General features: G+C 35.1%; 2 protein-coding genes across 5 annotated transcripts; one reads left to right on the top strand and one right to left on the bottom strand.

Annotated features, from left to right (window-relative positions):
- Positions 1-3,012: 3,012 nt before the first annotated feature.
- LOC109208203 (mitochondrial inner membrane protease subunit 1-like) lies at positions 3,013-6,587 on the top strand. Of its 4 annotated transcripts, none has more exons than XM_019371265.1 (6): positions 3,013-3,114; positions 3,333-3,508; positions 3,606-3,830; positions 3,947-4,057; positions 4,387-4,448; positions 6,224-6,587. In XM_019371265.1, exons 2-5 carry the CDS (start codon positions 3,383-3,385, stop codon positions 4,432-4,434), a joined length of 510 nt encoding a protein of 169 aa, XP_019226810.1. In that variant the 5' UTR covers positions 3,013-3,114; positions 3,333-3,382; the 3' UTR covers positions 4,435-4,448; positions 6,224-6,587. The 4 variants fall into 4 exon arrangements, with proteins under 4 accessions (XP_019226810.1, XP_019226811.1, XP_019226809.1 ...); XM_019371266.1 differs by having other exon boundaries at positions 3,021-3,109; XM_019371264.1 differs by lacking the exon at positions 3,013-3,114 and having other exon boundaries at positions 3,122-3,508.
- Positions 6,588-10,723: 4,136 nt separating this feature from the next.
- Positions 10,724-24,600, bottom strand: LOC109208204 (tobamovirus multiplication protein 1). The gene is made up of 13 exons (XM_019371268.1): positions 24,141-24,600; positions 20,472-20,522; positions 18,998-19,031; positions 16,907-16,993; positions 16,781-16,832; positions 15,035-15,203; positions 14,339-14,434; positions 13,769-13,829; positions 12,911-12,975; positions 12,602-12,676; positions 12,445-12,520; positions 11,609-11,772; positions 10,724-11,101 (listed from the first exon to the last, which is right to left on the bottom strand). Exons 1-13 carry the CDS (start codon positions 24,390-24,392, stop codon positions 11,078-11,080), a joined length of 1,206 nt encoding a protein of 401 aa, XP_019226813.1. The 5' UTR covers positions 24,393-24,600; the 3' UTR covers positions 10,724-11,077.
- Positions 24,601-24,978: the final 378 nt, after the last annotated feature.

A 24,978-nucleotide genomic window follows, 5' to 3' on the forward strand; every position in this document is an offset into this window, starting at 1 on the left:
ATACCGTTGGAGTGTTGGTGGCATACATTTGATCCCTTACTTTAGTTTTGTTGCATGTGCTTGTTGACACAATTTTTATATTATAAATGGTGTTCGTCTTATTTTAGCTTCTTTTTGTCCATATTAGTTAGGCGCGTTTATAGCGATATACTTTCCGTGGAATCCCGCAAATTTTCTTATTGGTGTAATCGATAACCGAATCGATAAGCCCCCAAAATCGATAAATCGAAATCGAAAAAATCGAAACCTTATTGAAACGATAACGATAAGCATATGTACAAATCGATAATCGATAAGTAATTATCGATAAGGGTCAAAATCGAATGCACACCCCTAATTATTGCTACATATTTCAATTGAAAAAACTGCGTACAATGAGAGTATATAATGTTAATTAATTTATTTTTAATTAAAATTAATTTGATTCGCATGATCAAAAGCATGGAAATATAATTCATGTATATGAAGTCTCACGCATGCATCCCATAAACCTTGATGCTGAAAGATCAGAGGACCAAAATCTTTTCATTTCAATTACTTTAGCATTTTTCACAAGTCTATTAACCAACAAGTTTCAGTTGTCAACATTTAATGGAGAGAGGACCACCATAGATTTATCTTTGTTGGCTCAGACTAAATTCAGTTTTCAAAAATTCCCTCTTTTCCCCCTTAAGGTTGTCTTTGTTTCAAGAAGGCTTTGATCGTAGCTTTGAATTTTGTGCATAAGCATGCAATTGTTAGACAGTAGCATGCCAATTGCCAACCTTGCCATTGTCATTTCTTTGGTGTCAGTAGCAGATTCACACTTTCAAAAGTGAATGCATTGTCTCTCATTGACGCCATTCGTATTTATCGTTATATATTTTCTATACTTCATCCCCCCTAGGGTCGTTTTATTGCATGTTCGCATTTATACGGAGATAGTAGCTATATTATCTTGTTCGATCAATCGTACATCTAGCTCTTATTCAACTTTTCTTAAGCTGATTTAGCAAAAATATATATGAGAGTAACATATATTGAATGGTATGGAAATATAGTAAAAACTTATCCGCAAGTTTCACATCAAATCATATAATCAAGTGGAGCATCATGTCAACTTGGAAATCGTTGGAGAAAAAACAAAAGAGAAGTTTGTGAACCAAATGAACTCGACGTTGTCTACTTTTGCTAGGCATGAGGTAAAAAGGTAAATATTTTGCAATGAGCTATGAGCAAAGCTAGCATGCTTCCTCATTTAATATATTGTATAGACTTCTTGGAGAAAAAAATACACATATTCATTATCTCGTAGCAGTCCACTACAAAAACCACTCTTTGTTTAGAACTCGGGGAAGGAAAATGTACGTAGATATATTTATTCTCAATGATCAATTGTTTGATGACCAAGGAATGAGTGAGATAGAATATGATATCTGTGTAACCTTAATTAAATGTATTGGATTCAAGCTCTATGCAGATGTATGACACACTTTCCATTTTAATGAATCTTATGTGATGAAAATTTGAATTAATCAGGTTATGTGTACTAGATACCATATAACTATATATACCAAAAATATTAATTGCTTGCTTTTTGTACGGAAAGAGTGTTTTTGCAGAAATATTTTGGTGAAAAATGTTTTACATTGAGGAACCACTTTATAGATCATATATTTAGTGGTTGTGGGTAGGGGTGTACAGTGGCGGACCCAGGATTTTGTGCAAGCGGGTTCAGTTGGAGAAGTCCATAACTAACATAAGCGGTATAAGCCGTATAAGCGGGTTCAAAAATAATTTCTATACAAAATTTACCTTGCTTTAGCCATAATTTATACATATACACTGTATTATTTTTTGACGAAGCGGGTTCAGTTGAAACCGCTTCTCACCACTTGGGTCCGCCCCTTGGGGTGTACATAGGTCGGATTGGTTCGGGTTTTTCAATTACCAAACCAAATTAGTTGTGTGGGGTTATTGACTCTAAAGATCAACCAAACCAATAAAAGTCGGATTTTTTAACCTCGATTTTTCTCGGGTTTTTCGGGTTCTCGGTTTTTTTTATAAAGTCTTCATAGCACAAAATATTGAATTTATGCTCCAAATATTTCTTTAATCCTAGTAAGACGTGACTATATAAGGTGTTTCCAAGAAACTAAACATAAAATATGAGATAAGTCATGACATTGTACTAAAATATTCAACAATAAAGATAATAAAATCACATAAAACAAATATTATTTATAAGTCATAATGAAAATAAACATAATCTTAAATTACTAAGTTGCTAAAATAAGTATGACTAATAATTACTATTATTTACGTGACTAAACACTAAAAAAAAAAAAAATAAGTTGTGCATTTTATCTAAACCATGAAAAAACTAAAAAAAAATAAATACCCAACACTATCGTCATTCCTAGTAAAATTGGATTGCATGTCTTTTGTTAGCATTAATATTGATTTGATTTTGGTTTGGAATTTGTTTGAGTTACTAACATATCGGAATATTCAAAAATTATAAGTCCAATCCTGAAATACGCTAAACGATAAAATTATGAAAAAATTTAAAAAATATTTATAAACTACAATAGAATAAATATTTTTATGTATTAAATATATTTAAAACTTCTATACATGTAATGTCGGGTTGGTTTGGTTTCGGTTTGACTTTTTTTAGTTAAAATCAAACTAAACCAATTATGGTCGAATTTTTTTTCCACACGAAACTAAATCATAGTCGGGTTTTTTTCTCGATTTGACTCGAATTATCAATTTGTTGCAGTTTATCGGTTTCCTTTGTACACCCCTAATTGTGGGTATAAGAAGTTAGCGAAATTAATATAGTAATCATACACAGTGTGTTTAAAATATACCCTTGTACTCGATGCTTATTTGTGACAACAATTTGTGCCGATTAATTATTAACGGTTATAATTGCACTAATTTTAAATTTATGATCATATGCCGTTATGCCGTCATGTTTTAAAGAACAACCTTAAAAGTGGCTATTGGTGTAAATGGCCCGTAGGCATGAAGATGAGGCTTGACCGACTGATCGCAAATTTGCCCTAACCCCAAAATTATGACGCAAATTGTTAACTAAGTAAATCAAACTAATCAGATGCAAGTATGGTTAGTGAAAATTGAAAAATATTTCAAATATCAAACCCATGGAGAACAAACACAAGATAATTTTTATCTCTTCTAAAACTAAAACCAAACTAGAAATTTAGGAAGATTGAATGAATTGACTGAAAATCAATTAACAGACAAAAAAAATTATTATGAGAGAATAACAATCTATGATTTTCCCAATTGTTCACTCCCTTTCTTTATCTGTTTCAATTCAGGAGATGCTTTAGAACCATTCTTGAAGCTCAGTGGAAGAGAAATCAGGGAAATGGGTCTGGGAAATCTGAAGCAATTGACACCTTTTGTCAAAGAAGCATTTCAACAAACACTACTCGTGGCCAAATTCCTCTGTGGTCTTCATGTCACCAACACCTACCTCTGCACCTTCGCTCTCGTACGTTACCATAAGCAGTATCTTTTTTGTTTACTACTTCATGCTTTGGGCCAATTGAACAGCAATTTTAAATCTTTTTTTTTTTCTTTTTGAGCAGACTCAAGGTCCAAGCATGCTTCCAACGTTTAATCTGACCGGCGATCTCGTTTTGGCCGAAAGGCTTTCGACTCGGTTTGAGAAAATGCAACGGGGCGATGTGGTGCTAGTGCGGAGCCCCGAAAACCCGAGAAAGATTGTGATTAAGAGACTCATTGGTGTGGGTGGTGATACTGTTAAATATGTTGCGGGTCCTGGAAATAATGACAAAGAACATACTATTGTGGTAACAATTTGTAGTTTAGTTTATATTCAGGAGTGAAATGTAATTGGGTTTTTGCTTCTTCTATTTTGGGTTATCCATTTTTGTTTCTTAGGTGAATATGCTTTGAATGTGGACAGGTACCAGATGGACATGTTTGGATTGAAGGGGATAACAAGTTTAATACCACTGATTCAAGGAAATTTGGACCTGTTCCTTATGGACTTGTACAGGGCAGAGTCTTTTGGATTGTCAGTGATTCTTCTCTATTTCAATTTTTACCTATATTTGCTAAAATTGTTTTGACTTGATTATATTTAGAAAAGGCTTTTGCTTAATTTCTTCAACTATTTTCGGTACCTTTCTTGCTAGCCATCATATTTGCTGTCCTATGCATGCCATTGAATGGTTATGTCAATAACTCTTTTTGGAGGGTCATACTGATTTTGTAAACTAGGAATATTATACAACATTTAATTTTGTAATCATTACTCCATTTTAAGTACTACTAGTATGTGCAGCATCCTTTGTTTCATTTTACTGTCTTATGGAATTCTAAAAGTCCTGATTTTGTGATTAGGTATGGCCTCCTGAAGATTTTGGATCAGTTGGAAGAGAAGTACAATAGATTAACCTTTCAAGGTACACTATTTTTGGAATTTGATGTTCAAAATATATCTATTAATTAAGGAACTTGGATCATTTCTCATGGGCTTGTGTCATTGATTTGCGATATAGCCCTCTCTTCTCTTTGACATTTGCCATAGATTCGTATTCATGTGTTCTTTGATTGCACCACCTCTCCTCTCATTTATCATTAGTCAAAAGACCTTCTCTCTAGCTCCCAAAATACACTTGTTTCCTTCTCTTACCATTTTGAACCAATGAATTAGTTTGAAGTGGTCCGTTAACTTCATCCTTGGATTTTTCGCATATAAAAGAAGCATCATTTCTTACTGAGAAGAAGCTCAAGTAGATTTTACTAGTAATTCTAAGTTAATTTTAATAGGTTAAAGTTTGGTAATACTATGGGATTCTTTTTTGGATAATTTTTTTAAAGGAATGAATTTAGAGAATTAAACAATTTCTCTACAAATTGAATGTGTTTTGTCTTTTTATCAAATTTTCAGCAAATATATACGGTGGTTACACTATACTTGTGATCTTAGCCAAAGGCCGGGAAAAGTATGTTTGGCATACACTACTCGAAATAACTAACAAGACTATCTCTTGCCTTGAAGGCAAAGCAGTGCGGCACCATCTATATGGTCCATGTTATCTTATCTTTTGCATAATCAGAAGACTAAACTAGACATTCCGTAACTTCAGCAAGGTCAGTAGGTATTCTAGGAGCATAATATCATGCCTGACAAGTATGGTTCACTGAACTCTTTTTCTGCACTAGATATTTAGAAGCTGGTATGTACTAGAGAATCTCAGATTTAACACAGAATGGCTCGATAGTTATGGGTACTTGGAGTAGATTGGGATCTTTATGAAACAAGTTGGCTATTCTATTTACTCAAGGGAGGAAGGATCCTCTGAATTGTTGTGCATGAGTGTAAGGCAAAAACGACTTGGAATGGACGTAGCAACTATAGCCATAATTCTAAGAAATATATTTCTGCATAAACCATTTTGTGCTGTAGGTAAAGAGTACTATTTTATGCTATTGATCAAGCATTAACTCTGAAATCTTGGAAATATATGTCTTGAGTAGCCTTTGACAGCAGTGTGGACAGATTTCTACAGATATTAACATAAATTTGATTTGAATTGTGTATCATGTGGTCCCTTTGTAAAGATGGACTTTCAACATGACTCCGGAGCTCAAAAGAACTGTACAAACCCTTGAAATAGATGATTTCTGACTGAGATTTGGGACACTTCTTCCAGGTTGCTGTAGGGTATTAAAAGTCATAACTTTTGAAGAAGTTATCTGAACTTGATTTGTGATAAAGCTTCATGTACCCACCTAATAAGAGGTAGCAAAATGTTTAGGAATCAACTATTCTGCTTAGGTTTCTTCCAAGTGTTTCTGCCTAAATCTTTTCTTTTTTGTTTTGGGTAAATCAAATTTCGTCCTAGTGGTTTGCCTTTAGGAAATATGCACCTTTTCAAACTAAGCTTCTTCTTTGCTTAATGTTTGATCTATCGTATTGCGTCCGAATAATAATTGTATAAAAGTATCAAACTTCATTGGCTGTGGCCTGCGGGTGAAAAGGTGTGTGCTTGGTAGGATATGACAAGACTATGCCTCATAATGTTGTATCTTTTGGTAGTATTGTGATTCTTTTGTTAAATTGCTTTCCATAACTAAGGTCTTATTAGATGGCATTCTATTTTGTTGGACCATGTGATTGCCCATTTTCCTTGTGGAAAGTTGGCATTGATTAATGCTGACTTTACCTTCGCAGATTCGGAGTGTTCTCTTACAGCATGGATGTCAAACAATTTAATGAAAAATGGCAAGTTGTGGGTTGTTTCACTACTATGTGCGAGGTGGGATGCTAGAACTGTTAATATTCAGTTAACGCATATCTAATTCAAAAGATGGCACGATTTGCATCATTCATTCATGGAGTGGAACTGCTAATGCGTAGGAAGACTCTTCCCGCCCCGAAAGAACCCACATATAAGTACTCCTCAAATTAGCTCACATAGTGCTCAAATTGCTACAAACAAATTCCCAGTACCTATATTTCTAGCTTGTTGCAGATAATGTCAAATTGACACATTGGGATAATCTTCGGCTAAACTTGCTTTGTTTTGCTTCCTTAACTTTATCTGAGCTTATTTGCATTTTGAAAGAAACAATCTCGACATGATAATAAAGAACGCTCTTGCAATTGGGTCGTTGCGATTGCGGGTTGGATGTCTAATTGTCCAGGCGGTAATGATAGTATCTTGTACCTGAACCGGTGGCCACTTTTTCTAAGTAATGGGGAAGAGGACCGAAACGGCGTGAGGCGAGGCGAAGCCTTTTACCTCTGACGAGGCGAGGGCGTAAGCCCTGAGACATGGGGCATAAGTCCCACGGATCTTTAAATTTTGTTAATTTCAAGAATTTTAAAATAGTATAAAATAAAAAAATAGAAATAAAAATTACATTAAAATCACAAAATTATAACAACTAATATATTTAAAATATTTATAAATTATAATTCGACTATGAATAATACGAAAAGTATGACATATATCATAATATGCAAATTAACTTCAACGTCGTTACAACTCAAACACAAAAAGTAATGTATTCAATACGAAATCTTATATGTATTTCTTAATGAATAATGAATCTTGAAAGAATTTCGATATTATAATTTGATATTTTTTTTTTAAAATACTCTTATTTTATATGCTTTCTATTTGAAAGAGAAATTATGTAAAAATATAATTCACAATTTAAATATGATTCTCTAGCATCATTTATTTTTAAGTTTCAACAAGTTAATAAAGTGACACATAATTGACTAATTATTCGTGATAACTAATTATTCGTAAATAGTTGCGCTAGCTAATACTGGGCTATTAAATTAATAAGTATTGTATCTCATAAAAGTAAAAAAAATTAATATTTAGGAAAAAAATTATAATAAAAATTATGGACTATTATATAATAAAGACACAACAAAAGTTAATAAATAAATACTTTTTAAATAGAAAGATTTATTTAAAATTTACTATCATAGCAGTCTTAGTGGATAACGTGCAATAATTTTTATTTTAATTATGACATAAAATACTATTAACTTAATGACTTATGATTAAGAAAAAAGTAATTTTGAATAGTCAACGATTTATTAAGAATACTTGAGGATTTACAAGGTTAGTTATACACAATTGCATAAAGTTCTATTAGGCGAGCTCAATACACCGGGCGTTGGACGTGTCTGGTGCGTAAGCCCCAACGGTCGAAGCGTAAATCTCACGGAACTAAGCCCCACACATAAGTCCAGGGGCGTTTTACGAGTGCTCCTCCTCGGGACGAGCCACGAGCGAGTCCTAATTCTGCCTTACTGCATTAGCGGTCTTAGCACTTTCCCTCTTTTTTCGGACGAGTTAAAACAGAGGATACAAGTACAACTAATCCTTTTTTTTTCCCTCGCAACTTTTCTTCTCGCTTATAATATATCGAACAAGTTTGAATGTTCTTAGTCTTTTGAATTGCTTAAACTTTTTGCTTGAACGACTTCCATTTGGCATTATTATTAGTTTTTTCCTTATGCAGTCAACTTCGGACCCATAATTTGTCTTCTTGGACTCATTCTGCTCTATTCAACTCATTTCATTTCAATACTTATAATTAAGGGAATCTTACGGGAATGTACCAAAAAGACACTATTTAACAACAATTAGTCATTTTAGTCATGCTGCCAAACAATTAACAATGATATACAACATTTAAAAAATATCGGCAATTTTTTTTTCAATGGGTATTGTTTGATACTAAACCAGATCGAGCTCGGGATCTTCTTGGAAATGGGAAGATCTAGGATAGGCGGCCAACCTCCTGGAGAGAGCGATGTGCATTAGAGCAGGTGAGTAGGGGTGCAGCTCCGTGGATAACTCGTCGGGCTTGGTAGGTGGTGGTATCACACGATTCACACCCTTCTCCGCGATTCGTTGAAAACATATGGATAAGGTAATATACAAAATTTGAGGAAGTTTGAAGGTGAATTAGACTAAGTTTGAAGTTAAAATTTATTGCCAATAATATACAATATCAAAAAAAAATGAGGCAAAGAAGATTTTTTTTCCAATGGGTATGGTTGGAATTCGTTGAAAACATATAGACGAGGTAATATACATTGAGCAAGATTGGAGGTGATTTTGGCCTGGTTTGGTATCAAAATTCATAGTTAAAATCGAGTTTAAAAATCTTTTGCGACACATATATCAAACATGTATCTCACACAAGTATACATAAATATACATGTGATACACATTAATACACATATAATATATGTGATATACAAATGATACATAGTGATACACTTATCATATATTTTCATGTTATCTTCTACTTTGAATTTTCAACTCAAACCACCACAAAACTCCGCCAAATCATCCAAAAACTGAGATTCAAACTCCTTAAGATATACCAATCTATTTCAACAATACCCACTAAAATAAAGCATTTGACCTTTTTTTAGCTACAAATAGCTAATTGACTAATACTGGTAGGATCTACTATTGGTAATATTTTATGAATTGACTAAATTTTATGCTAATTTATGAGCGGACATAACCAGTAATTTCTCAAATATTTGCCTTGTAAGACAAATTATGGTTCTTCTAATACTAATGGTAAATGGGACGTATAATTTTTGGGAAAATCTACATAATAGCTGCCAAATGTATATCTTTTGTATATTAATTTAAAATATACATAATTTACACATAATCAGTGTATATCTTTTTTATATTTCGACTAGCGACTATAATTATTTTTGACCAACCAGCCAAATAGGTTAAGCCCTAAGTTTTATCTTAAGAATACCAACCTCCTCTTTAGACATTTTTGCATCATAATATTCTAATCATTTATGTTTATTGGCCCCAGTTATAGCAAAAGTTATTTACCGAGTAACAAAAATTAAATAAATAGGAATCAAATATATTCATCAATAAAATTGAAGAATGAAATGATTTGAGAGTAAAACAAAATACAAAAACTTGCCCAATTATTAGCTAATCAAAATGCAGAATTTTCTCGGCAAAAATAAACAAAACAGAGAAGACTCAAATACTCAAGGCATGCACTTAAAACTAAAATAACAATGCTAAAAATAATGGTAAATGTTACAAAATTTTATTAATAGGAAACTTCTATATCTATGTTGTGAATGCATTATAATCAACATTTAGCAAAATGCAGAGCACTAAATTATAGATAGATAACTTAAGGTGAAAATGAAAGTAAAGAATACAAAGACAACTTAGCCAATACAAAGCCAACGTAATTAGGAGTGTTCGTCGATCGGTACGGTATTTAAATATTTCGGTTCGATATTTTCGGTATTCGATTTCTTAAAATGTTATACCAATACCGTACCTAATTAAATTCGGCATGGTTCGATTTTTCTCCTTTCGTTTCGATTTATTCGGTTCGGCAACTTCGATTTATTCGATTTGAATACTAACTAGTGCATAGAGTCATAGACTACAATATTCTTAATTAAAGTACTCAAAATTACAAAACTAATAACATTTGTTGACAAAAATTTTGTCCAAAACCAGCAAATAATCCAGAGAGAGAAACTGTACATAAAGGAATAAATTTGATCATTAGAATTGTTTTGTTACTTGCTTAGAGTTAATTGATGAACTTAGAGAATAAAGGAAAGTAAAATTTTAGATTTTTTATAATTATGTTATAATTAATAATACGTGTATCGTGTAATATAATATATATTTCGGTACGGTATCGGTATTCCATTTTAAAATACCAAATACCATACCAATTTTTTTTAAGACTTAAACCAAATACCATACCAAATACCAAAATATCGAATACCAAATACCAAAATTTTCGATTTCGGTACGGTAATTCGATATTTACCAAATTACGCACGGCCCTAAACGTAACCAATTACATATAACAGAGAAAATGATTGTTTATTAAAGAATGTTTAAGAAGAAAGTGTGGGAAATTCTCAAATTTGCAGGGTAAACTAGATATTATCTTTCTAAAATCACTGGTCACTGGCGTTCAATGGCTGAATTTTGAAACAGAAGAAGAGTAGCTTAGTCTAAATATGGAGGGAGCTAGTACAAACTTAGAGGGAAAGAATGGTTTTCACCTGATTAGAATCCTAAAATGCAACAACTACGACATTCCTGTACTTCCCATAACATTTCTATATTCTCTAGCTACCCTGCCAAGCGGGAGAAAGTAAAGAGGCTAACGAAAATTACTCTCACAGCAGCAAATTGCATAATATCCATTTCAAGACAATCAAATGTGTAAGATAATTAGATGAAAACCTTTGCATGCAAAAAAGATCTAAAAACCTCATATTATCAACAAAAAAGGAATCTATAAAATTTGGATAGTTCATATAATGCTTGCTATGTACAAGAATCCAAGTTATGCAGGCCTCAGTACCCCGAGCAACCAGCTTGTATGGGGTATTTCCGTCGAGCTTTCTTCGATCACTCAACCACGATATCCCCCCAACTCAATGAGTAGTTATCCCATTTTAGTATTGTCAGTCCCTCATCTCTAGCTGAACATCACCAATCAATGTACAATTCCATCACAATGATCATATCGGGCTCGCCCTCGAGACCTGCACCCACAATGTTCAGAATACATTGCTACAAATGCGTCTAAATAGAGTAAGATAATGAAAATCAAGAAATGAATGAAGGATCTCCAGTGCAGAAAGTTGAGTTCTTTATGTACTTTGCGCTCTAGTTTCATATACTCTCTTTTGGACTTGGTGTTTGGTTTAAAGGGAGGTTAAAAATAATGATGTCGTATAAGTTCTTAGCGCTGTCAACTGCTAAAGCTGCATTCCTGGCAAGTTAGTGGACCTTAAAAAATACTAATGGAAAGCTCAAAGTGATTTGTACCAATAACTTCATTATAGTTTTTTTTTAATTATATACAACCGACTTCCAAGTGCAACGACATTACAATTGTGGGAAGGGAAATTAATTTATTTGCTGTTTCCTCAACTTTTTACATTTCATTCACATTTTCAAAATGTTTGCTGGTCAAGATCATCATGCACATGACTCTATACCAATCAAAAAACAAGGTGTACAGACAGAGTCAAAAGAAGGCATGTCACCTGATTCTGCGCACTTGCAGCAGCTGTCCATCGCTGAGGCTGTACTGTCACTGAACTATCACTGATAAAAGCTATTGTCCTCGACTCCTGCTGCCTGAAAGTGACAAGTGGGGGTGGTAGTTCTCTCATCACCCATAGCACAAACGCTGAAGGTACAGAAGAACCTGGAAAACATTTGGTCAGGTAACGAGTATTAAGGAAGTTTTCCCCCTTTGTGAATGAAACCATGATTGGTAGGACACAAATGTATTTTAGACGAGACTCTGCCCCGCTTACATAAAAGCCACTTGTATTCTTGGTTGAAGAAGTAATGGTAACATAACCAAAATAAGGGAGGGTAGGTGTAATTTCTTAAACTAAAGGGCAGGTACTATGATATTGCTAAACTAGGAGGGAGGTTCAAAATTTTAGAAATATCTGATGAGTGCCAATGCAGCAATCAAGTTAAATTTTACTATATGGCTCCCAATTTTTGTTTGAGTGCATCCAGAGAGACATCTCACAACCACTTGAACTTTTACTAAATTCATACACACTTACATAACATCATCAGCGGTGCCAACTGATTGTTAAATTGATTTCTTCCACCATGTTTAGATCAAGCTTTCATCATCTATTAACTTCAGTTAGTAGATCTTAGGTATGATTGTTAACAGCAACTAGCAGGCGGAGAGCAGAAATTTTCATTAGAAGATTAGCAGAAACCCATTATACTGGTTAAGATGTCAATGTTATTCTCTAGAATCATCAACCTAAACATTTGATTAATGTGCGTATTAAGTCCAGAATTTCAAATCAAGCTGTAGCATCAAATAAGGAATAAGTTATAAGAGTACCTATAAAATAATACAAAACCATGAGAAGAGATGTACAAACACCACTCATCTTCTGTCCATGCCAGTGAAAAAGAAGCTGCAAGATGGAAGTATTATCTTTTAGAAACTTACGCATCCAAAACAATAGATAATCCAATGAGACCAGCAGAAGACATACAGGAATATCCGTGAAAATGGCGACAGAGGCACTTGAAGTGAAACAAAGAACAGAAACAACTGCCAAGCCTGCAACCTTCATTTGAAATAAATACAACAAAAACATCAAACCTCACAAGGAAATAATCTATCACAATTTGTGTCATGAGCACTAAATTTCAACAGGCAAAAAAAGGAGAAACGTTGCACTTTATTCAAGCTGCCAGTTCTTAAAACTAGAGACAGAGAAGTTTTCTACAGTCTGCAAATCATGATTCTGATTGGAATACAGAAAATGGTAGAGAAGCACCGTAAAAAGATGAGTTAGTACCTTCCACATTTCTGATGAAGCCCTTTCAGATCTCACTTTGCTCATTTTCAAGAACAGTACCAGTCCTGCATAGCAATGGACTTATTGTAAAAAAAGACAGATTTTTAAATGGAAAACCTTCACACAAAATAATTAGAACCTATACATGAGACCAAGTTCAAAAGTTCAGCAAGTTCTTTAGGGCAACTGTTTCTTAAAATTCCGAACAGCTCGATGAGAAATGGTCATTGGTTGGACAATTAACTCATCCAATCAGGAAATATTGATGAATATTTATCTTTCTTATGGTGAGACAGCACTTTTACGGTTTTACCCCCTAAAATCATCAACCATCTATATCTTATTGCTTTTACTATTTCTGAAAGCCCTTCTCCACCGCTCCCCGGGCCAAACCTCAGGGGAGAGAGGGAAAGAGAGATAGAGAGCTCTCAACCTTTGTCAAGACCGCTATGTGGCTCCCCACATCCCACCTACTGCAAACATCGTATAGTATAACCCAAGTACTGTACTCCAATATAAGACAAATTTACTTTCTCACAACTAAATGCCATCATCAAGGATTGGAAATCTAGGTAAAAATGTCACACTGTATGATTTTGTAAATCAGTTCTTATCGTTGACTAGCATAACTCAGATCTTTTATGTCAGCCAATTCCATAAAGGGTGGATCAAGTCATTAGTTAATACACAAGTATTGAAGTGCCCATAAGCTTTCATGGTGAGAAAAGGATATACGATGTATAGTAGCAATAAGTAAGATTTCAGTCAGTGAAAATGGCAGGATAACAACTTCCTGTGACGTTTGAACATTAATGTGGAAGCTCATCATAAATAATCCATAGTGTATGAGATACTGACCATAACATGCCAATGCCAATCCCAGCAGAAGAACTGCTATTGCAAAGAGATCTACATACACCTGGATGAAACTGCACTTCATCAATTATCAAGAGGAAGGTAGGGAAAGGTGTCGGGCAAAGAAAAAAATCACCATGAAACAGTGTAAATTGATAGTTTCTCCTGCAATAATTTAAAAACCAAAGAGCAATATTCTAAGCAAATCAACAATAGCATGCTAATCAGATTAAGAATAAAAAGCATTTTACAAGAACTACCCTATCCAGACATAGAACAGCAACCTATCAAGGTAATTATCACAGACAAAAACTTCGCACAAAATTATATCATGCCTCCTTACTCGCGGGAACACATTCTCTCTTTCAATGAGATGCTCCACAACAAATAATAAGCAACAATTTCGGCTCCAGGTTGAGGATGCACATTTTGTATTATAAAATTAATTGCAGCTAAAAGTGAATACGGAAGGCTCATTACAGAGAACCAACAACTGCTAAATCAATTGGGTAAAAAGAATATGCAAGAACAACAATAAACAGATACAGGTAATTAAAGAGCCATAGTCCATACCCGAGCCACAACAGAAGAATCGATAGGATTCTTTCCCCTCCCAATCCATATTAGTACAGCAGCTACCAACATTAACAGAAAAACTAACAGAGTAACCTGGTCAAAAAGCAAAAACATGAATTAAAAACAGAAATGCGCAAAGACATAAAAATACGAGGAGTTTGAAATGTCATGTATGTAGAAGTTAGAACATACATGCAGTGTCTAAAAAAGCAGGGGCACAGTGGAGAGGGCCTCGTAGGGTAGGGCTTTTGCCCCAATATAGGCATATCACCCACGATTTTAATATTTTCAAAAGAAATTATTATAAATTATAATATGAAAAAATATACTAAAATTGGATATAATTCATAAGCAAAAAATGTACAAAAACAATTAAGTACCAAGGGATAATAACACATGTTCATTTCAATATGGTTTACCACCAAATTCGAAGTTATAGAACAAAAAACATAATTTCAATAAGTTAAAAATCAGGTTATACTCAAATACTTAGAAGAAGATATTCTGAGTCATACGAGGCGGATAACGCAAAACATAAAAGTGTGGGGCTAGCCTCACTTATTTGGCTGTTATCCGCAAGAGACTTTTTGCCACATGGCTGTCCCATTGCGTTTAGAGCCTGTGAAGCGCGTTGCTAGGCAAGTCACGACTTTGCCTCTTAAACATTATATGCGTGTACTTTATTAGCTTTACCAGAACCACAACTTTTTGGCGGCTTCCCACATTGACCGCACGAAAAGAGCAGCATCTTCGGCGACTATCAGCATTTGATTTTGGCTTATTCTTCTCCAACAAGGCTTCTCGAGGACTATACCCATCATCTTCATCTTCTTCATCATTTGACTGATGACAAAGATCAACCCTGAATTCATTTGCAGAAAAGGCATTACAAATCATTTTATATTTAATTTCTACATGAAGATTGAGTTCATGTCTTGGACCAAGCCTTAAAACAAAATTAGGGAACGATAGATATAATTACGGCTATAAGTTGCAAAAATCATTTTACTGTATTGGTTGACTAATATGAAGCATAACCAGATTCTTGACCTAATCTTCAACCAAACTAGAATAATTCATGTTGAACTTAAAGGAGCAATAGATTCTTGTCATGCCAACACCAGAACAACCACAAATGGAGTGATATAGAGCTATCTGCTTCGTTTAGAAAGTTGAATAATAACTTTACGTAGAATAGGCAGAGGAGCTACTTGGGCAATAACTTGGCGCACTAAACATTATCTAAAAAAGGCTTAATACAGAATTTGACACTTGTACTTGCACGGTCTTCAAATGCAGGGCCCCTAACTCCACGGGTTTTCAAATAGACACCTCAGGTGTTTTAAATGCCTTTAACAATTGATCAAGCTTATGTGGTGTTGATTTGACTAAGTTAGACAAAGTGCGTGGAATACACGCATATAAGGAGAGTGAATGTTGCGATATTGATTTAGTAAAGGCTAGAATCAGAAAGAGGGGGGGGGGGGGGGGGAGAGGTGATGAAGACTTGTGAAACAAAATTTCCCCGCCCCCTTATTCTTTGTCTCCCAACTTTATCTTCATTCTTACTTTTCCCCTCCCTCTCTCTCTCCCTTTCTCTTGTTCTTTTTTTTCCTTCCATTAGCTTGAGGTTTTAATTTTCTTTTTGGTGAATCCGTGGCATTTGGGTCGCTTTAGGACTTCTAGGGAGAAAATTCCAGAGACTTTTCTGGAGTTAATGCAGAAGGGTTGTTTGACTTTCTCTTTAGGTATTTTCACCATTGAAACCAATTTACAGAAATGTAGAGCAACTCGTTTAGAATTGGGTTTTGAGGACAATGATTTTGTAATGGGTTAAGGCCTAAGGGGGAAAGCAATTTAGCATTGCTCTGGTTGAGAATTGCATTTTGTGGAAAACTTTGAGAGCTTCGATAGTAAACCTTTCTTATCTAGTTTCAGTTGATCCTTCAGCATTTTGTGGGGAACAATTATGGAGGAAAAATCGAGACAGTTTCAAACCTCAACAACTGCGAACCAAGTTCTAAACCTGCGCCACTGGCCCAAGGGATTTCTTGGTTATCAAAGAGAGAGAGAGAGAGAGAAATATGAAAACTTTGTTCATTTAAGACCGGGGGATCTATATGACTAGCTCAAGTAACTGCTATTCACCAAAAGAGGGTCATGATTCGGTCAACCATGTTCTAAAGTTCGATAGCAGTGTCTTTATGAATTGCTGATTTTGGCAGCTCACTGATAAAAGTAACAGTTATCACTTCTCTGCCCAAGATTATTTTCGGGAAAGAGAATGACTGGAGAAAAAATGGGAAGTTCACGATACTCATTCCCTCATTGAATTAGTTTCTTTTCCTCAAATGTGAAACAAAGAAAAGAAAGCAAATATTTAGATTCACAAAGATAATTTTCACACGTTCAAACACAGCAAACAGAAGGCGAACTTACCAGAATGAAAGGAGAAGAAGAAATGCAGCAAGGAAGAGAATTTTGGGGGAAGCTGCAAATATAGCTGTGTATTAGTCCTAATTACAAAAGCATCAGCTGAAAAGAAAATGGTGGGTTTGCACATACCCATAACAACAAAACCACAGAAGTGCGACCAGCAAAGCCAACTCTTACAAGCGGCAACAAGTGACAACACAAAATAAAGGAAATAACCTGCAAGAGAATAGTGTCAATGACCCATTCATACTAGTTACTAAACTCTTATAGGTTACTTGCTGAGATGAACTTTTTTCATCATTATGAAATGCACAGGAAGCAAAAAAAAAAAAAAAAGACGAAAAAAAAATAAAGGTAAGGCAAGGTAATAAACGAGATTATACCTTCATCAAAATTTCATGTTCAAATTAATTATACTCTTCGCGTTTACCCTTCTTTCTACCAAACAAGAAGCTAGCTGAACTTTTATTTGGTGTATTAGCAGACTACCCAAAAGAATGCACTTCCCCAAGTACTATGGCTAATACGTTATATAAAGAGAGAAACAAAAGGAGAAGAGCTCTCGTACAAAACGGTAATGATAGCATGCAAGAGAACCCTAATTATAGGAGTTTTGAGCTTCATGATATAGAGAGTTCACAACTTATTGGCATTATAGTTATTATGACATAGCATTAAACTACACCATATTCACAATAGAATATTCGAAATGATTCTCTTCACTTTAACACGTCCTCTCAAACTCGAGGAGGAAAAATAACTTGAGCTTGTTTACTTCGAAAACAAGATATGCTACAAAATCACTTTAAGAGATTTGCCGGTGCCACCGGAGAAGTGAACAATCACAGAAAAGAAAAGTGGTGCTGAAACCCTTTTCTCCGAGCCAATAATAGCACAAAGAAGGAATTTTCAAAAAAGTTCTTTTTTTTTTTAAGTCTTGGAGAAGGAATTCAAGTTGTGCTGACAATGTCTTGGAGATTTTTCGCACCACACCTCTTGATGGAGAAAAAGATGTGCTTTTCTGCAGTACCCAGGGTAGATCAATTCTCCATCAAGAGGTGTGGTGCGAAAAATCTCCAAGACATTGCCAGCACAACTTGAATTGGCAACTTAACAGTAACCAAAAGCAGTAATACCGCTCAAAGGAGGACTCAGTACCACACTATATTACCATGAATGGGGAAGAAAAACAGAGACAAGGAGACTTGTTGAAACAGTAACTGAAGTTCAAGTTCGTAGGAGGGACCTAATACACTGTCTGACATATGAAGACGATGAGAAGAGTGAAGACTTTTCAAGAATAATGACAAAAAGTTCCATATTTAGAGGAGAGATTTAAAACCTATTTTCCAATACATTTCCAATACTATGAAAGAGAGGAAAGGGACCTTTCCAAAATGTGCTATAGTTTTCAATATCTAGACTCTGTTATCATGAGAGGAAGGAGCGAACAGGACTTTTTGGAAAATCCACTGAATTTAGAGTGGTACTGCTAGAACTGTCGCTAGAAAGGGATACGAACAGTAAATGCATGAAATGAAGGAAAAGCTTTTACCAGACAGGTGGCATAAGGCTCGCCCGGAGTTAGAAGACACTTAAATCACTGAAACTAAGAGTGGTGTAGCTAGAACAGTCCAACTCACAAAGATAAGAGGTGTAATTTATTTAACTCTTCATGCCTGAATTAATCTCAATGCCTACTTTTGTTAAAAGCTCCGCTGGCACGAACTTAAACCCCAAATCTTAGATGCCGTGCAAGCCAGCTGGCCAGGCACTTTGCCTCACTTAGAAAACACTTCAACGTAAGCACCAAAGTGTTAGGGGCGTGCTTTATTGTCTACGGGATCTATCTTGCTCAGGTGCGCAATAAACATTAAATATAGATAGGAAATAATATATTATTTTGTTAAGAAAACATTACAAATGAATTGCTACTGTAAGGAATAGAAGTTACAAAAGTTAGAGCAGGCGAACTAGACGCTAAACTTGAATAGAAACTTAAAACAGCAATTTTGCATCTGAATTAGAAAACTAACATAATCTTGGAACTTGATTTACATCATTTTTACATCATATATTTCATCTAGTAGTAGCTCTTTCAACTCATTTTGTCTATGTTAATGTTGTTTATTTATAGTTATTTTGATAAACAAACCCAAAGCACTCAGCAAAAACAATCCGTGGATAGACCAATAGATATAGAGAAACCAAGATGATTACCCAAATTTGAAGATCCAATCATCAAGTGAAATACCTGCAATTGCATAGTGAACTCTAGTAAGCATGGTCTATAATTAGCACATTAGTGAAATAAGAAGCCTCACTGATTGTAGTAAAGAATTTTATCAAGGCTAACCAGCACAAAAGGAAGAAGAATCGTAGAATCTACTAAATCACCTTCACTTCATAGCTGTTAAACTTTAAGGGATTAAGGACCAAGGCAATAAATTTCCAATTTCTAATATGAGTATATCCTCCAAGAGATGTAGTGCTACCTCTGAGCCGATGATGTCTTTTATTTGCTATTACAGAGAGCTAGCCTACTTAGTAATTATCAAGTGTAGCTCATTTTCCTTTTTCCGATAAGTATATGAAGCGTGGCCCACTTCACAGTCAGGTATTGATTCTTCAATGAGTGGAAGAAGCATCTTGTAAGCACCATACTAGATCATTTTATGCAGAATAGGACTCATCATTGTTCACTAATATCAGCTATCCAAAGATGGAATTGTGTTCTTCTAAGGAACTAACATCACCAGAATATCCTACCCAATCTGCACTACACGCTGTACCATTTGGCTGGAAGTTAATCTGCTAAAGTAGCAGCGGGCCAGCATGTACAGGTTAACACCACAAGACGATCACTTCTATGACCCTGACTGCCACAGAGCTCAATATCACACTCGTAAAACCTCCGTCATCCTTGGGATCACCTATAGACTGAGCTTGCACCAAGAACTGCGCATAGACACCCCTAATCTTTAACACCAAAGAGTCATAACTCGAGCACACGACAAATACCATGATGGCTAAGTAACTAGGCTAGAATTAATATCCTGAAGTTAGGATTTTGTATTCGGCAGAGGGATGAGAGAGCAAAAGAGATACATTGAGAGAGTACAACTGGATCCCATCGAAAAAGCAGGAGATCACCTGGTATGGTGCTAAAATTCAGAAAACCTACATGATCATCAGTAATTTGGCAATGCTTAAAGAAACTTTTAGGCAATAGTTATCAAGTTGTGGAAATGGAGGGAAAGGGTTTACATAACTATAATAATGGTGAAAAAGAATGAACTTTTAGACCAGAACTGTAACGGCATTTCGAGTTTAATTTAGCTTGTGAAGACCACCGTCATGTCACCTGAACCTTAAATGCTAGCACACAAGTGTTGAACATTACAAGATGATGGTTTAGACATGAGTATTCAGTCGAATATCATCAACATGGGTTCTTGGACGCATGTTGGCATCTTGTAACAGGCTTTATCGCATTAGCATATTTGCTATTCATAATTGGAAGTTGGAATTAAATAAAGAAGTGTCAGTGGAAAATTGGTTTTTTCCACATTCTTGACTAATTGCTTAGACCTCGGGAAGTTGCTTTAATTTTCTAGCAGTAGGACGATAGAATGTTCTCACCCATCTCAGATACCAATAAAATCAGAAAGAGAATTGAGGATGAAATGCTTACTTTCTGACGAGTCCAGCCAATGTGTGTATTCCGAGAATGAATTCTCATTAACTGGAACAATACATAAGCAAATTAAGTTGAGCAAAAATCTGATAACACAATCCATTAAGCAAGAAATAATCAGTAGCACACAGCAGATGTCAACTGTCATTAACAGCACATAAGTACTCTACTCTGATAGTGTAACACCAACATTATACAACCACAATAGGCATAAGCAGCAACCTCTAAAAATAAAGCACCAACCTCTTGGCTTGCAGCGACCAGATGGCAGTAAGGTGTGGAATTTATCATAATGCAATTATACCAAGGTTAGAATAAAGATTCTAGATTAATGTTTTTCTTTTTCACTTGAGTCAAAAAAAAAAAATAATTAACAAACACCAAGTCGGTGCCAAAAAAGTACTCTGCTTGAGTTATCCATAGTCTTTACAAAGGTTCTAGATTATAGTTGAATGCTGATTGGTAGTCGGCAACATCAAAATCTCTCACAATCCCCCACAGCCTCCCTGGTTCTCAATTCTAGCAACTAGTCAAACTAAGCAATCACCTATTCAATTAAACACAATAATGTGATATATCAAGTAGGGGTAAAGATTAACCACTTTGCTATTAAGACATGATCTATTTTGGCCATTATGTTAAGAAATGATATATTTCCTCTCTGATATTGCCGCCTTTGCAGAAAGTTGCTACCTCTGTTTTGTACTCCAGTGTGTATTTCTGTAAAGTTGTTAATGTAGCATGTCCATTTGACTATCTTGGCACGAATGCTTATGTTTAGATTCAGAACATGGTGTATAAGTATTAGCTGATTACTTTGGAGTTCTTTTCGGCAGCTCTTTTTTTCTCCAATAAGGTGTTCTCTTTGGCTGTTCTTGCAGTGGTCATCCAGGTTTTCATCAAGATATAAATATTTGAATAGAATTACTGAAACAAAACCCTAGTTTGAAAGGTCAAGGTTCACTCACTTATCCAAAAAAAAAGGTCAAGGTTCAATCTAAGGCGAAAATGCCAAGTCCTTGGTCCAAGAGATTCACCCTAGCTTCTCTTGAGCATGTGACACAGTAGAAACTATACAGATGACAAGAGGCCGCCAGATTCGCTATTGCAGCTTATTCTACATTCTTCGTTATTCTTTCTGTAATCTCATTGCAACAGTTAAATCTCCATTCATTATTGAGCAGAATGACAAGAGAGGCGAGTTAGTAAAAGCCCTTTCAAAACTTTTCGCTTGACATGTAAGAACATTAATCAGGAAAATCAAAATATTACCAAAAGAGAAGGTCAAAATGGAGCTTCCTTCTATGGGTATCAAAGATATAACATCTCCTAATTCTGGTTTCGCCCGCAATATAATCCTAAGGAACTTCAACGTTAACTTTGCTCTTAGATGTGTTCCAATTATAGATATTAGATCAGTTAAAGAAACATATCAATCACTCCATGATAATCATCATTTCTGAACATTGTTATAACTAAATGGGTGAAAACGAAGTGCACACGGATCAGACACATATCATTCATGTACTCTTTACAAGTCTATTTCTATCAAAACATCTTATACATGTATTCCACCTATCAGATGCTACAATGCTTTCACCACTAAAAACCTCCACACAAATTAGCAAAAGTTAAAGAAGGTTGTTGAAACTTAACACTCTGTTTGATCGACGTAAAAAAAGAATGATAGACAAGAAAGATAAGCCTCTTCCTTTAGTTAGGAAATCAAAGAACCCTTCCAATTTCTTTTTTCATTTTTTCCAGCAAGCCAAAATGGGACAAATAACCAAGTGACTCTAAATGATTTCCGTCTTGAACCGACCAAGATACATGAGGAGAAAGACAAACACTTGTACTTGCTAAAGAAACCGATCTGGCCTCTCTTGGACTATTATAAAGTTTGGTGGGAAACGATCATCCAGTAACAAACTCTTAGATAGAATATGCTTATTTCGTGAAACTATACTTTGTCCGAAGTAGCGGATATCTTCCCTAGCAAGATTTATCACATGGAGTAGTATGAATAGGGGAAAGAACATATATTTCTCATCATCAAATGAGTAACCAAAAACTAATACCAAAACCATTATCCACCATGATCTTGGGATATGAAGTGGGACATGTCGGTTAATCTTCAAAAAGGCCGTACCTAAAGGAGGAGGTACGGAGTAGTTTGGAGATTCAGTTCAAGCCAGCATTAGCAACAACATGGATTAGGAAAAAAATCCGTGCACTGAGTTATATATTTACCATTTTAGCTTGCACAAGTGTGAGCTATTAAATGTTTACCAAAAAATCCCTTTATGTAACTTTAACTGAAGACAGAAAACAAAAGGATCACAAAATTCTGTTAAGATTACAGAATATCTCAAAAGGAAAAAAGCAAGGTATTCTCCTGTCTTAAACAAGAGATATTAGCTCTAAAACATTGGCTACTTTTCGAAAAGCTTTCAGCTATTCTTCACAATGATGTCTTGCACTCTCAAGCGACAAAGAAGAGGTTTAAATGTATCTCAATCCAAATTTTTGGCTAATCTTTGATTAAGATTTCGTCGTCTTCAAATTGAATTAGTATTCCACAATCCTCTTGATTCTCCGATAATCATTTAACAAAATAACTTCAGATATTTATTCCATTTTCAATCAAATGCTATGAAAGTGTGGTACTACTATGGTAGTTGATAAGCATTAGCAGAACAACATGACATGGTTGAATCCAGTGTCTGCTCCTAGCACAATCCCAATTTTGTCCATATTCAAGGACATAAAATATCATGTTTACCTGAAGAAATGCCGAGTGGGTATAAGAATACCAAAGATTCAAAATTTTCAAATCTAGCTAGTATCTTAGATGGCATGGAACTACAGCACCAACCATATTCACTGAATACTTGAATCCAAATGGTATGGAGAAAGATACTAATCTACTGAGTTAATGCAATCCCGATAGGAATCCTATTGACAATAAATAGCATCACTACTGGTAACGTCACTCCAAATGGTGAAAATCCTTTTCAACAACTCTCCAAATGCACTATATGACAAAACCTATCATGATTTGGCCAACGCAAAAAAGTTCAATCCTACTCGAGCCAGCGAAGAGGAGCAACAATTAGTAAAAATCATTACGTAGGTAGTATATGGCAGTTTCAACATGAAAGATGAGTGTCTCGCTTCAGAGAATCCATATCCGGGGAGCAACACAAATGGCAGAGGAACTGTCTCAAGAAAATGCATCCGCACAAACCCACGATAAAAATTAGGAAAAAATTTACAATCTTTTAACCCCATTTTGACAATAGAGCTGACATTCCTGAAGATTCAAGCATTATAAACTGAATTGACCACACAGATAGTAGAAGCTAACGAGCCACGTCAAGAGTATTTAGTAAAACAGATTCAATTTTTCAATCCAATAGCACAAATCTAGCCAGAAGAGCATCCTTCCAAGGTCCATCACAAATAAAATTGATATTCAGAATCCATTAAAACCCTTCAAAAATCCCAGAAACCACAACCCAAAATCCCAATTGAAATACATTCATAACTTAGCACAATAAAAAACACTCTCCTTTCAGAATTCCAAGAAAAGAACAACCAACACAGCAATTGAAAGATAAAGACAGAAGCTTTAACGAAAACCCACATACAAAAAGAAAGAGTTACCTGAGCAAAAGCAAGAAGAGCAATAACGGCATCGACAGAAGCAAGAGCCACATTCACTCCCGTTAAAGCCTTAGGATAACAACTCCCTTCTCTCAACTCAAACATGTTCTTCTCCTCACTCCTCTTCTTTACAAAACCATCCACCCCTGCCAAAAAACTCTCAACCCCTCTTTCCCCTTTTCTTTTATATAGAGAAAAAAATGTAGACACACAAAATGATGATAAGCTTATATATGTATGTTGTACACACATACAAAAACTCGTGAAGAACTTTTTAAAAAAAATGGTATGGTATAGTATCGAAAACGATATTCTCCCCTTTGCTTTTTCTTTTTTCGCAGCCTCGATGGTATCTTTTCTTTCAATTTTTGGTGCAGATCTGCCCCTGGATTCTTACCCTCCAACACACCCTTTATACCCTCTCTCTCTCCTCTCTCTTTCTCTTTCTCTCTCTCTGTAGAAAAGAAAAGCACGACAAGAGTTGAGTTGGCCCTTTGGGACCCAGTTCGAGTTTGTATCTTTGTCTTGATGCCACGCGGGTGGCTTTCAAGAAGTAAATAATTTGTACGTTGTAATTTTTCTAACTTCTAAGTTGGGAGGTTTTCGGATCCTGTAAATTAGTCATTATGTTATGAATAGAATTTTATTCACGGTGAATGTCTATATTTAGGGAGATTTTAGGGTTTATTACTTGGTGGCTAAGTCACCTTCTCCCTATAAATAGAGGGTTCTATTCCATTGTAATTTATCCCAATATCAATAAGAATTCTCTCTCTACTTTTCTCTGCAATACTTTTCTTCTGCTTTTATTGTTTCATAATACGTTATCAGCATGAGA

This window comes from Nicotiana attenuata, unplaced genomic scaffold (genome assembly GCF_001879085.1).
Source record: "Nicotiana attenuata strain UT unplaced genomic scaffold, NIATTr2, whole genome shotgun sequence".
Taxonomy (NCBI): Eukaryota; Viridiplantae; Streptophyta; class Magnoliopsida; order Solanales; family Solanaceae; genus Nicotiana; species Nicotiana attenuata.